This window comes from Desmodus rotundus, chromosome 9, assembly GCF_022682495.2.
Source record: "Desmodus rotundus isolate HL8 chromosome 9, HLdesRot8A.1, whole genome shotgun sequence".
Lineage (NCBI taxonomy): Eukaryota > Metazoa > Chordata > Mammalia > Chiroptera > Phyllostomidae > Desmodus > Desmodus rotundus.
In genome coordinates this window covers 38759761-38771978 of record NC_071395.1, presented here as the reverse complement: position 1 = coordinate 38771978, position 12218 = coordinate 38759761, and the positions used below count along the sequence as shown (strand labels likewise).

General features: G+C 53.3%; 1 protein-coding gene across 1 annotated transcript; it reads left to right on the top strand.

The window, feature by feature from the left end:
- Nucleotides 1-4159: 4159 nt before the first annotated feature.
- Nucleotides 4160-9772, top strand: DOHH (deoxyhypusine hydroxylase). Its single transcript, XM_024568959.3, has 5 exons — nt 4160-4309; nt 6655-6972; nt 7473-7549; nt 8133-8373; nt 8773-9772. The coding sequence occupies exons 2-5, from the start codon at nt 6699-6701 to the stop codon at nt 9090-9092; spliced, it is 912 nt and encodes a 303-aa protein (XP_024424727.2). The 5' UTR covers nt 4160-4309; nt 6655-6698; the 3' UTR covers nt 9093-9772.
- The last annotated feature ends 2446 nt before the right edge of the window (nt 9773-12218 follow it).

Below are 12218 nucleotides of genomic sequence, written 5' to 3'. Positions count from 1 at the left end.
AAAGCTGGAAAAAGCAGGAAGGGCCCTCCTCTGAAGTCCTCAGAGGGCGCACGGCCCTGCCAGCAACTCAAGTTTGGGTTCCTGGCCTCTGTGATCTTGCTCACATGAAGAGGAGGCCCAGAACACAAGGTGCAGGAAGCTGCAGATTTCTCTCCTGTTATCAGGTTCTCACAGGTCCATAGGTCCAAGGTTCCAAGTTCCCTGACACACACAGACCTTGCTTTTGGGTGTGGCTTCCATATCTGTTTCCTGCACTTCTTGGCCTATCTCGTTCCCCGAGAGCAGCCTTGGGGCTGATCACTCCTGGCCCGCTGCGCCGTAGCCTTCCAGAGTCAAAACAGGCATGAACGTTGGCCTGAGCCACAAAACATGATCCAGATGGTGTACTTGCAAGGCAGCAGAGGCGGGCCACAAAGCCAGTTATCCAGGGGCAGCTTTAGAACGCATAGGGAGACAATGGAATAATCATAATAATCAGAAGGTTAACTTCATGAGGCCAGAGACGTTTCATTCTATGTCTTCCATAGGGCCAGTGCTTGCCACACAGCAAGTGCCCAGTGATATTTGCAACATGAACGACTGAATGTGTTAAACCTGTAGGTGGCCTATCAAAGTGACTCTGTTGCTACGCATGGCATATTTAATGCACTATTTTTTAAATCAGTCTCCCTATTGATGGACGATTCGTTGATTCCTTCCTCAAATATTTATTCAGCACCTACTATGTGCCAGGTGCGCCATAGTTGCTGGTGGTCCACTTAATGATGTGCTGGAGGCCGAGTGTACTGACTTCCAAGAATCACTGTCAGAAACTTCATGAGTGGACCATGGTGGGACTATTTCCACCACAGGAACTGGCAAACACCACAAATCAGGGTCAATTTTTATTTTCCAGTCAGACTGTACCCTTTCATGGAGAACAAAGCAGACAAAAATCCCTGCTCTTGTGGTACTTATGTTCCAGTGGGGAAGGTAGACAGTAACCAAAATAATTAGAAAGACATACAGTAAAATATAGATGCTATGGGGAAAATAAAGCAGGGAGCTGGATACAGAAATGTTGGGGGTGAGGTTATAATTTGAATTAAAGTGCTCAGGGAAGGCTTCATCGAAGAGGTAACATTTGAGCAAGGGAGCAAATATTCAGCAAGGGAGCAAATATTCAGCGAGGGAGTGAACAGAGATATTTGGAGGAAAAAAATGTTTCCGGTACAGTGAAGGTCACATGCAAAGGAGGAACAGCAAGAGGCTCCTGTGGCTTGAGCAGAGGGAGCCAGGGAGAGAGGGGAAGAAGTTGAGAGCAGGGAAGGGGTGGGGGGTGGTGGAGGGGTCACACGGGGAAGACTTGGACCTTTACCCCAAAAGAGTTGGGAGCCCAGGAGGGCTGTGGGCAGGGCAGAGAAGGGGCCTGACTTGGGTGCTCACAGGAGCCCTGTTGTGGCTGCTGCAGTGTACAGACAGAGAAGAGGGAGGGAGCCGAGGATCCGGGGTACAGGAGACTTGCCCTGGTTCACGTAAGTGATGATGGGGGCTGGACCCTAGTGGAGGCAGAGGTGGGGCCGTTAGTGTTTAAAAAAATTTTTTTTTATTGGCCATTTAAAATTTTTACTTATTTATTTACTTTTAGAGAGAGGGGAAGGGAGGGAGAAAGAGAGGGAGAGAAACATCAGTGTGTAGTTGCCTCTTATGTGGCCCCACTGGGGACCTGGCCCGCAACCCAGGCATGTGCCCTGACTGGGAATTGAACCGGTGACCCTTTGGTTTGCAGCCCACGCTCAATCCATTGAGCTACATACACCAGCCAGGGCCCATTTTAAATAATGTTGCATCAAGTGCTTCATTTTCACATTTTTATTTTTTTGAATTTTCAACATTTTAATACAGTTCAGATCAGCATATCTGTCCCATCTCAGTTCCTTCACTTCCAAACCGGGGGGCAGGGACTGCTTCAGTTTCTCAGCCTTCTCTTTGTCCGTGATGACCAAGGTAAAAAGATATCCGCTGCATCGGACTTTAAACTTCACATTATCCTTATTTTTCTTACCTTGACAGATTTGGCATCCTTTCTACTGACCGTGAGCAGGAAGTCCTTGATTTCCTTTATTTATTTAACCTTTGGGGGGGGGGTGGAGAGAGAGAGAGAGAGACATCGATTGGTTGCCTTCCATAAATGTCCATAAAGGAGGTGGACGCTGCAGCCCAGGTAGGTATGTGCCCCGATGGGGAACTGAACACACAACTTTCCGTTACAGGACAATGCTCCGACCCGCTGAACCACACCCGCCAGAGCTCCTCAGTTTTTCAAGGCACGGCTGTGAAGCAAAAGGCACATTGGACAGTGTGCGGCTGGCACCTCGGGTTACCCCACAGTTCCCCACATACTGCCCACGCGGCACTCACTGCCAAGGGCAAGAAGCAAAGGGCCACTTTCACTTTTTTAGAAAGCACTGCTGCCATGAATTCATCAAAATGGATTTGCAGATTCAAAGGTGTCACCCTTAAAAGTTAAAACACATTTCAAATGTTTAAGTTTGAAATGTTCACATACTGAGAATAGAAGTAGCCCTCCTTCCCCACTACCAGTTTTTCTAACAGTTTATTATGAAAACTTCCAAATGTATAGAAAAGTTGAAAGAATTTTACAGTGACTTGTCATATATGTTCACAGCCCACTTTCTCCAGTTGCCCTTTTCTGTTTGCTTTATTTATGCCTATCCATAAATATATCAATTTGTATGTATTTCATCATAAGCCACATTTATTAGGATGGCTATCAAAAATTGGAAAACAACAAGCTTGGGGGGCATGTGGACAGATTGGAACCTTTGCGCACTGTTGGTGGGAATGAATGTTCAATGGTGCAGCCACTGTGGAAAAATTTGGTGGATTCTCAGAAAGTTAAACATAGAGTTTCCATATGATCCAATGATTCTGCTCCCAGTTATCTATCCCCAAGATCTGAAAATAGGAAATCAAATAGATACTTGCACACCCATGTTAACCGAAGCATGATTCACAATAGTCAAAAGGTGGGAACAACCTGTGTCTATGACTAGATAAATAAACAAAATGTAACCCATCCAGTACAAAAGAATATTATTCAGCTTTGAAAAGGAAGGAAATTCTGACAAATGTTACAATGTGGATGAACCCTGTGGACATCATGCTCAATGAAATAAGCCCGACAGAAAAGAACAATATTGTATGATTCCACTTTATGAGGCCCCTAGGGGTGTCAAAATCATAGAGACAGAAAAAAAATATAATGGAAATTAGCAGGACCTGAGACCACGGCGAGTAATGCTGCCGGGAACATGGGTCCCTGCTTTCGTTTCCTTTGGTGGCTCTATGTTAACTTTTTAAAGGAACCACCATACTTATTTGACATAGTCGCTTAAAAATCCTCTTCTTCTTGTGTGGACAGCGTCCTGGGGACAGCCAGCGGTGGCTTGGACGGTCACGGGGGTGGAGAAATGGCGAAGTGGCTAGATTCAGACTTCATTTCACAGGTAGAGTCAACAGGCCTGTGGATCCTGTCAACATCCTCGTACTTACCCTCGACGGGATAAGACTCTGTCTCCCAAATTTCATACCCAATCCATCTGCAAATCCTGTTTGTTTCACATTCAAAATTAACCCAGAATCCTATTGTGGCTTTTTTTTTTTTTCCACACACCAGCCTGAATGACCCTCTTAACACCTAAGCCAGTGCATGTCGGTTCTCAGATTATGACACTCCAGTGGCTTCCCAAGGGTAAAGCCTGTAGGACGTCTGGTTTTTAGCTCCCGTTCGGTAAAAGAATTGTGTCCTTTTCTAAATCCCTGGGTTCCGAGTCTCCAAGGAACTCTTAGCTACGCCCTTTGACTGCGGCTCCGGGACGCTGCGCATGCTCCGTCGCTAACCACCGTTCCTCCGCCCCACCCCGGGTTGAATCCGCACAAGCCATTTCCACTTCTCGTAACGGGTGGGTAGACCGCAAGACTCTTTCGGAGAAAGGATGGGCGTTGCACTCCCCATTCCTAATGACTGCTTTTAGAGAGGGCGCCTGGTGTGAGAGTGTGAGCTTTGGCACTGGTGCCGACTCGCGCTTCCGGGCCTCTTTCTGCCACGGAGCGTTTGACTGCCCCTCTCCCCCATCGCTGCATTGGTGCTGTCCGCCCGGGTCACGTGGACACCAAGATGGCGGCCCCCAGAGCACACTGCGAGCGCCGCGGTGTGTGAAGCGGGGGCGGTGGCTGCGGGAGCGGATCAGTTGTGCGGGTTCCACGTTCGTGTAGCTCGCTGGGTTGTTCGGCACCACGGAGCACGGTACGGGGTCCGGACATGGCGGGCGGACACGGGGAGGATGCCCCGTTGGAGGGATTCCCAGCTCTGGGATCCATTGGCCGGTGGTTTGCGGTCCCTCCTCTTGGGGGGGTCTCGAGTCCCGGCGAGCTCCTGCCCTCGGGTTGTGGGGACCCTGTATGTGTCCAGGGAGTCCTTTGTTGGGGACTCAGCATGTGTTGGGGGTGTCCCATGTGAGACGACTCCTTCGGGGTCGTGGAGAACTTACTTGCGAGGAACCCCCGTAGACGGATCTTGAAGCATCTGGTTCCTAGAAGTCTCTTCCAAGGAAAGGGATCCTACGCGCAGCCCTGAGCGATTCCGTGTGGGGCGATCCCTCGGGAGAGGGGACAGACTAGGTACTGGAGAACTTTTTGTTGCGAATTCTTGGTGTAGAGAGAGGCCTCCAGGAGGGGAAGGGATCCCAAGGATACAGGTTCTCCTTTCCATCCCTTACTAATTCGTCTTGTCTGTCTCTTAGACCTTCACAGGGACGCGCGGATTCCCACATTCTGCCTTCGTTGGGGGCCGATTCCCTTAGTCCCACGCCCACACCCGGGAGGCCTTTCCCACTAAAAAAAAAAAATGGGCCTCAGGTGTGAGCTGCGGGCTTCCAGGTGTTAGGTGGGCCCTCCTTAGACCTCCTGAGCACAGAGGCGGGTGTGGGGCTCCCTGCAGAAATGTTTCATACTAGCTTAGGTTTATTAGGCTCTTACTGGGTGTCAGCGCTTGTACTTGGCACTCTGCAGAGGATCCTGGGTTTGTACTGTGTGTAAAGTTTTGGTAGCATGCCTGGCAGGTGGTGGAGGTTCAGTTCATCCTACAAATATTTATGAAGTGCCAGTGCCTGTCAGGAGGCCTAGATCTTGTCTGCCCTCGACTTGCTGTGGCTCACTACTGGCTTCGGTGGGTTCTGATGATTCAGGAGTCACTTCCTTTGATGGACACCTGTGCTCAAGCAGGTGTACCTCCCTCATTAAACCCAGGTGGGCCCTGCTGATGCTGCTGGGAACCAGAGGGCTACTGGCATGTCGCAGCCTGCTTGTCATGTTTATGATGTGGCCACCAGGTCCTCTGTCGTTTCATCTTACTTCATGCGTTCAACGCAGCTTCCGGTTTAGAGCTTGATGCCCTAAACCGACCGCCTGGATTTATAACTTCACGTTGTTTCTAAGCAAGCCCTTAACCTCTCTCTCTGCGCTTCGGTTTCGTCTCCTATAAAATGGTGACAATCCTAGCAGCTGTCTCACCTGGTTATGGTGAAGGTTAAATGAATGATGACTGTAAAGGGCTTAGAAGAGATGCTTGGCACACAGCACATGCCCTAAATGTCAGCTGCTGTTCCGGTTAGGGTTACTGTTCTTATAGAGGACCTTCTGTGTGCCAGGAATACAGCAGTGACTGAAACTCGATCCCTGCTTCCAGAGTTCTCCTTTTCTGGTGAGGGAGCAGAATCAGCTAAACCAATAAATATACAATATGGTATCTAGTAGTGGTAAGCGCTTCAAAGAAAGTTAAAAGAGAACAAGGGAAAAGAGATGGAGGAGTAACACTGAAGATTGTGATCAGGGAAGGCTTCCCTGAGGAGGTGACATCTGAGACTCAGGGAAGTGAGAGAGTGAGCATGGGGGCGTTTTGGGAAGAGTGTTCCTGATGGCGAGGACAGCTCGTGCAAAGGTCCAAGGGCAGGACTGTGCCTGGTGTTGGAAACAGTGAGGGGGCCTGTTTGGTGGAATGGAATGAGTGAGGGGACAGGGAGGAAGTGAGGGTGGGGAGGGGACAGGGGCAGGCCACACAGGGCCTTTGGGACTCTCAAGGAGTTTGGAGTGATGAGGCACCATAGGAAGGTTTTGCAAGGGAGTCACACGGTAGGTTTACATGCTGAGAGAATTCCTGTATCAGTTACCTGTGCTGCGTAACAAATAATAGTGTTTCTTAGGACCTACCCTCAGAAGTCACACAGTCATTTCTTCATATCGTTTACCCAGGCCAGTCCTACTCATTGTGTCAGGGACCACCCAGGGCACTGATACCAAGAGGTGGGGGTCACTGAAGGCTACCTTGCGGACCAGTTACCACAGTCCCTCTGGCTGCTGTGTGGAGAGCAGACCAGTGGAGGTCATTGGTGATATATAGGCCAAAGGCCCAGAGAAGGAAACTATCTTAGGGAGGACCACACAGTAAGTGGGCGGGGCCAGAGCCAGACTTTCAGCCTGGGAACCCAGGCTGGACAGCAGGTAGGAAGCCACTTCACCAGGTTCTAAATTAAATAAACAAGTCAGTGAGCAGAAGGACACCTCTGACCTGGCTTTCTGGTTTTCTGTGGTAAGGTTTTTGTGCCTGAGAGGAGCTGCAGAAAGGAAAGGCGTGTACCATGGTGACAGAGCAGGAGGTGGTTGCCATTGGGCAGACATTGGTGGACCCTCAGCAGCCCCTGCAGGCCCGCTTCCGGGCGCTCTTCACACTTAGAGGGCTCGGTGGCCCGGGTGCCATTGCCTGGATCAGCCAGGCCTTCAGGGATGACTCCGCCCTGCTCAAGCACGAGCTAGCCTACTGCCTGGGCCAGATGCAGGACCGCCGGGCCATCCCTGTGCTGGTGGATGTGCTGCGTGACACCCGCCAGGAGCCCATGGTGCGCCACGAGGCAGGTGAGCGGGCATGGGCACCCTCTGCCCCTTGTGTCCACTCCCACTCGTACATGGTCCAAACCCGGGCTCAGCAGACCCTCTCTGTAGAGGGTGGGTGGTGAGTACTTTCAGTCCCGCTGGCCAGCCAGGCTGTTGCCACAACTCATTTCTGCCATCGTAACATAAAAGACACCATAAACCAGAGTCAGCACGCGGTGTAGCCACCTGCCAGTAAAACTTCGTGGATGCTGAGATTTGAATTTTATATAATTTTTACGTGTCATGGAATATTATCCCTTTGACTCAAAAAGGTTTTGTTTTTTTTTTTAACTATAGCCATTCTACGTGCACATATGATAAAAACAAGTAGCGGGCTATATATTACCAACACCTATGTCATCCGTTCATTTCATTCACTGGATGAACGTTTTTTGAGTGCCTGTTTTGAGTGTCCCCTGGGGTGCCCAGGTCCTTTCCACCAATCAGCGTTGAGCTCTTTCTCTCTCTCTGGTTCTTCTTAGGGGAGGCCTTGGGGGCCATCGGTGACCCAGAAGTTCTGGAGCTCCTGAAGCAGTATTCCACCGACCCTGTTGTCGAGGTAACTCGGCTTGGCCCTCCCCCTCCCTGCCTTCCCCTGGACCAGCCCAGACCCTGCGTCTGTTTGCCATGGTGACTGCTTGGCCAGGGATTCTGGAGAGAGGCGGCAGTCAGGATGGGTGTGGGCTGCTGCCCAATTGTGCAAAACTGAATACTTCATTTCCATCCAAGCCCACCCTGCTCAGCCAGTCCTGGGCCCTGAGCCACCGAGCTGCTGTCTTCACCTTTCCAGTACCCCCATCACCCGTCCCTCTCATGGCTTGTCGTCCCCTTTAGGATAAAAGCCCAAGTCCTCACTGGCACCTACAGGCCCTGAATAGTCTGTTCTGACCACCTGTAGTCAGGTCCCCTCTGTGGCCAGCTCCCCTTCACCTCCCCCGACAGACCCCGCCTCAGGGCCTTTGCATTACCGTTTCCACCTGACTCCATCTCTCACTTGGTTCTGATGTCACTTCCACATTGAACTGCTCCCTGGCCTTCTGTCTCTCTTACCACTTCCTAATTATCCCCAGAGGATGGAGAAGGGGACCTGTCAAACCCACCACTGTGTCCCCAGTGGCCGCCTGCCACCCCTTTCTTTTCAGGTGGCTGAGACGTGCCAGCTGGCTGTCTGTCGGCTGGAGTGGCTGCAGCAGCACAGTGGGGAGCCAGCGGCAGCAGGGCCCTACCTCTCGGTGGACCCTGCCCCGCCGGCCAAGGAACGTGATGTGCGTCGGCTGCGGGAAGCACTGCTGGACGAGGCCCGGCCGCTCTTTGATCGATACCGAGCCATGTTCGCCCTGCGAGATGCCGGTGGTGAGGAGGCCGTCCTGGCACTGGCCGAAGGTGAGGAGGGGCCCCTGGGTGAGGCCTAGTGGCTGCATCTGTGACGTAGAGCAGCTTGTCCGAGGGGACTTGCACCTTGGGCCTGGCCCTCAGCACTTCCTCGTGGGTTTTACACAAAGTAACTCATCCTCAGAGGCACGTGAGCACTTTCATTACCGCCATTATCCGTGGGGTTGACTCAGGCCCAGAGAGGCAAGGAGACTTGCGTGAGGTCACACAGCCAGTTAACAGAGCTGGGATTTGACCCTCAGCAACCTGGCTCCAGCATCCTTAACCTCTTCCTGTTACTGTTACTTATCTCTGGTCCTTGGGTGCCCAGCCCAGTGTCCCGCATGTCCTCATCTGTCTCGATGGCACTGCCCAGCCAGTGATTCCTCTGCCTCCCTCTCCCTCCCACAGGCCTGAGCTGTGGCAGTGCCCTCTTTCGCCACGAGATCGGCTATGTTCTGGGCCAGCTGCAGCACGAGGCAGCTGTGCCCCAGCTGGCGGCAGCCCTGGCTCAGCGGACTGAGAGCCCCATGGTGCGACACGAGTGCGCTGAGGCCTTGGGAGCCATTGCCCGGCCCACCTGCCTGGATGCCCTGCGGGCCCACGTTGCTGACCCTGAGCGCGTGGTGCGGGAGAGCTGTGAGGTGGCGCTGGACATGTACGAGTATGAGATGGGGCCGGCCTTCCAGTACGCCGATGGACTGGAGCAACTGCGCTCGCACGCCTCCTAGAGCTACTGCCCGACTGGCTGGGGCCTCTCCCCTGCAGGACTCAGTATATAAACTGAATTTGTATGAAGTGGATCTTGCTTCCTCGGCTCCCTGAACCTGTTTGCTTGGCTGGATCCCAGCCACTTTTCGCATCTTGAGTAACCACCCCCTCCAGCCAGGCTGCCTCCTACTTTGGGGCCTAGCACAGGGCTACGGTTTCCCCAGCAGGATGTCAGCTTGCGAGGGAGGACCTGGGGGTGGAGCGGGGGTGGCACTGTGTTCTGGGGAGGTTGGGTGGCCCAGCTTCTCCAGGAGTGGGGCGTGCAGGGAAAGGCACTGCGGGGAAACCTGTTCCCAGGGGGCTTGGGCAGGGTCTGGGTCTCTTAACTCCCCACCCCAGCCCTGGGTGGGCTGGGCTAGGGACTGGGACAAACAGGCCCTAGGTCACTGCTCAAGTGGAATATTAAATTATTTTTTGCCTTGTCTGGGTTGGCTCAGTTGGTTTGAGCATTGTCCAGTGCACCAAAAGGTTGCAGGTTCAATTCCCTGTTGGGGCACATGCCTAGGTTTGCTCCCTGGTTGGGGCATGTACGAGAGACAGTTGTACAGGTCCATGTTTCGCTCCCTCCTCTCCTCTCCCTTTCTCTGTCTCTCTCTCAAATAAACATAATCTCTGGTGAGGATTAAAAAAATTTTGCCAAGTGATAACTGTTATGGGGGCTGTAGAGGTTAAGTTGGCTACTCTCAAGGAGCATCTCAGGGTGTGTGGGGGGTGGGTACGGAGCATTTGGAAAGCTCAGCTCTGCGACCTGCCCCATGCCAGACAATATGTGGCCAGTGCAGGCCTGTGCCCCTGCTTTGCCACCCGTTCCCCAGCAGAATGTCTGCCCAGTCAGCCCCTTCAAGAGGGCCAAGGGAAACCGCTCTCCAGCTTACCCTCCCCAGACCCTCATCCCAGCTCCTCGTCCATCCCTGCCCTTCCAGGTGCAGCCTCGAACAGCCTACTCACTGCGCTCTAAGATGGTCCTAACCACCACCTAGTGCCACCTTTTACTGCTCTCTGGTCGACAACGGCCCTGCTGCGGGTGGCGGAGACTCCACGAGGGCACGGGCACAACTGTGACCATCTTTACCTCAAGGATCTCTTCTCTGCCCACTACTCTTCCGACCCTGAATACATGGGTTCCCCACAGCAAGCAGTTCTCCATTGCTCAGGACGCCAGCCGGTGCCCTGCAGTTCAGTCCTGACATGACATGAAGTCGGCACAGACCCCGAAGGTTCAGGGCACGGGGCCGCCCCCACTCTAAAGAGGTTCCAAGCCCGGGCCTCTGTGTCTTAGACCCACCAGGGCTCCCACCAGCCCCTCACATTGGAGGGTTTGCTACAACAGCTCACAGAACTCAGGAAAGGACTTGACTTACCCATTCATTGTAAAGGTCACAGATGAAGAGACAGACAGGGCTAGGTCCAGGAGGGTCCTGAGCGCAGGAGCTTCTGTCCCCGTGGAACTGGGGTATGCCACCTTCCTGGCACGTGGAAGCTCCCTGAGCCCCTTCATTTCGGTGGCTGCAGGCAGGCCAAGGGTGGGGCTAAAAGTTTCCTCTCACCTGTGGTTGACTGTTGGGTCCCAGCTCCACCCTCATTAGCCTGGCTCCGGTACAGTGGGAGGGGTCGATTAAGAAGCACAAAGGGGCCCTCTCACCCTCATCACCTTGGGAACTACAGGGTTTTAGGAGCACAGGCCGAATCTGGACGTGGACGAAGACCAAGTAGAAGTTTCTCATCTCAGCATCACGGGCACCTCCTCTTCCTGGGATCTCCTCAGGGGCCCTGTATCTGCCCAGCTTCCCTCCCCAACTCTGGACCCCTCAGTCCCCCCCAACCTCTGGATTTTCATGGCCCAGGGCTGGGTGGCTGGGTCCTGGAAACTTCCCATCCTGGCAGCATGCTCTGGGCCTGCCTCCTGGGCCCGCATCCCTCAGGGCGACCCAGTCCCCTGTCTGTAGGGGATCTAACCTCACCTGTGCTGAGTCCTGTCTCCAGCCTGGGCTCCCCTGATCTCTACACTTGAGGTCCAGCTGCCCTTCCACATCTGCACTTCAATACTGATGAGGCACCCCAAACCCAGTATGTCCTTGTATTTCCTCATAGTACCTCCGAAGTTGTTCCCCCCACAGGAAATAGAAACTCCATCATTCTAGGTGCTCAGCCTAAAAACATTCAGGTGTGACCAGTTTAAAACCTATCCCAAATCCACCCACTTCCTCCTCTCCTCCACCTCCACCCAGGTCCAGCCCCATCATGACCCACCTGGACCAGCTCAGTTCCCTCAGTCCTGGTCTCCACAGTCTGTCCTCTCCACAGCAGCCACCAGAGGGCACCATTGAGCACCTGAATTAGGTCCCTTCTCTGCCCACAGTCCTCCAGGGCTCCCACCTCCCTCCTGGGAAAAGCCCAAGTCCCCTGGAGGTCCACAAGGCCCTAAACAACCTGCCCCGGCCCCTCCCCATCCTCCTCTCCTCCCTCTCCCCCTCGCTCACTCTGCTCCAACCACAATGGCCTTCCTCGTCCCTCCAACATGCCAGGCACAGTCCAGCCTTGGGATTTCTGCACAGGTTGTTCTCTGCTTGAAACACTTTTCCCCCTGGTCCTCCCATGGCTGGTTCCATTCCCCCTCTGGGTCTCTGCTCAAATGTCATCTCAGTATGGCCTTGGCTACCCTATTTAAACTTTAACTCCCCTTCTAGCAGTACCATCCCCTTAGATCATTGTTTCTGCCCCTCCCCCCATACCATCATTTACTTTAAGGTTATGTTTTTCTCAGCCCATTTCCCTACTTTGAATGTTTACTTCATGAGGGCAGGGATTTTCCCAGGAGAGGGAACAGCCCATGCAAAGGCCCTGAGGTGGAGATGTGCAGGGTAGCAGCAGGTGTGGCTGGAGCCCAGTGAGGGAGGGGGCAGCGGGTGGAAGTGATTTGCGCTGATTCATCCAGGCAGATGGTGGCCATAGGGAAGCCCCAATCTTCTTACCCAAAGCCCCTTAATACTTCCGCTGCACGGGTCACCTCTGGGCCTCTTCTGCTCCAGGTGGCTGCCATGCCGGCGCTGGCAGATGAGGAGGGGGTGGAGAGCTGGAGCCAGGCC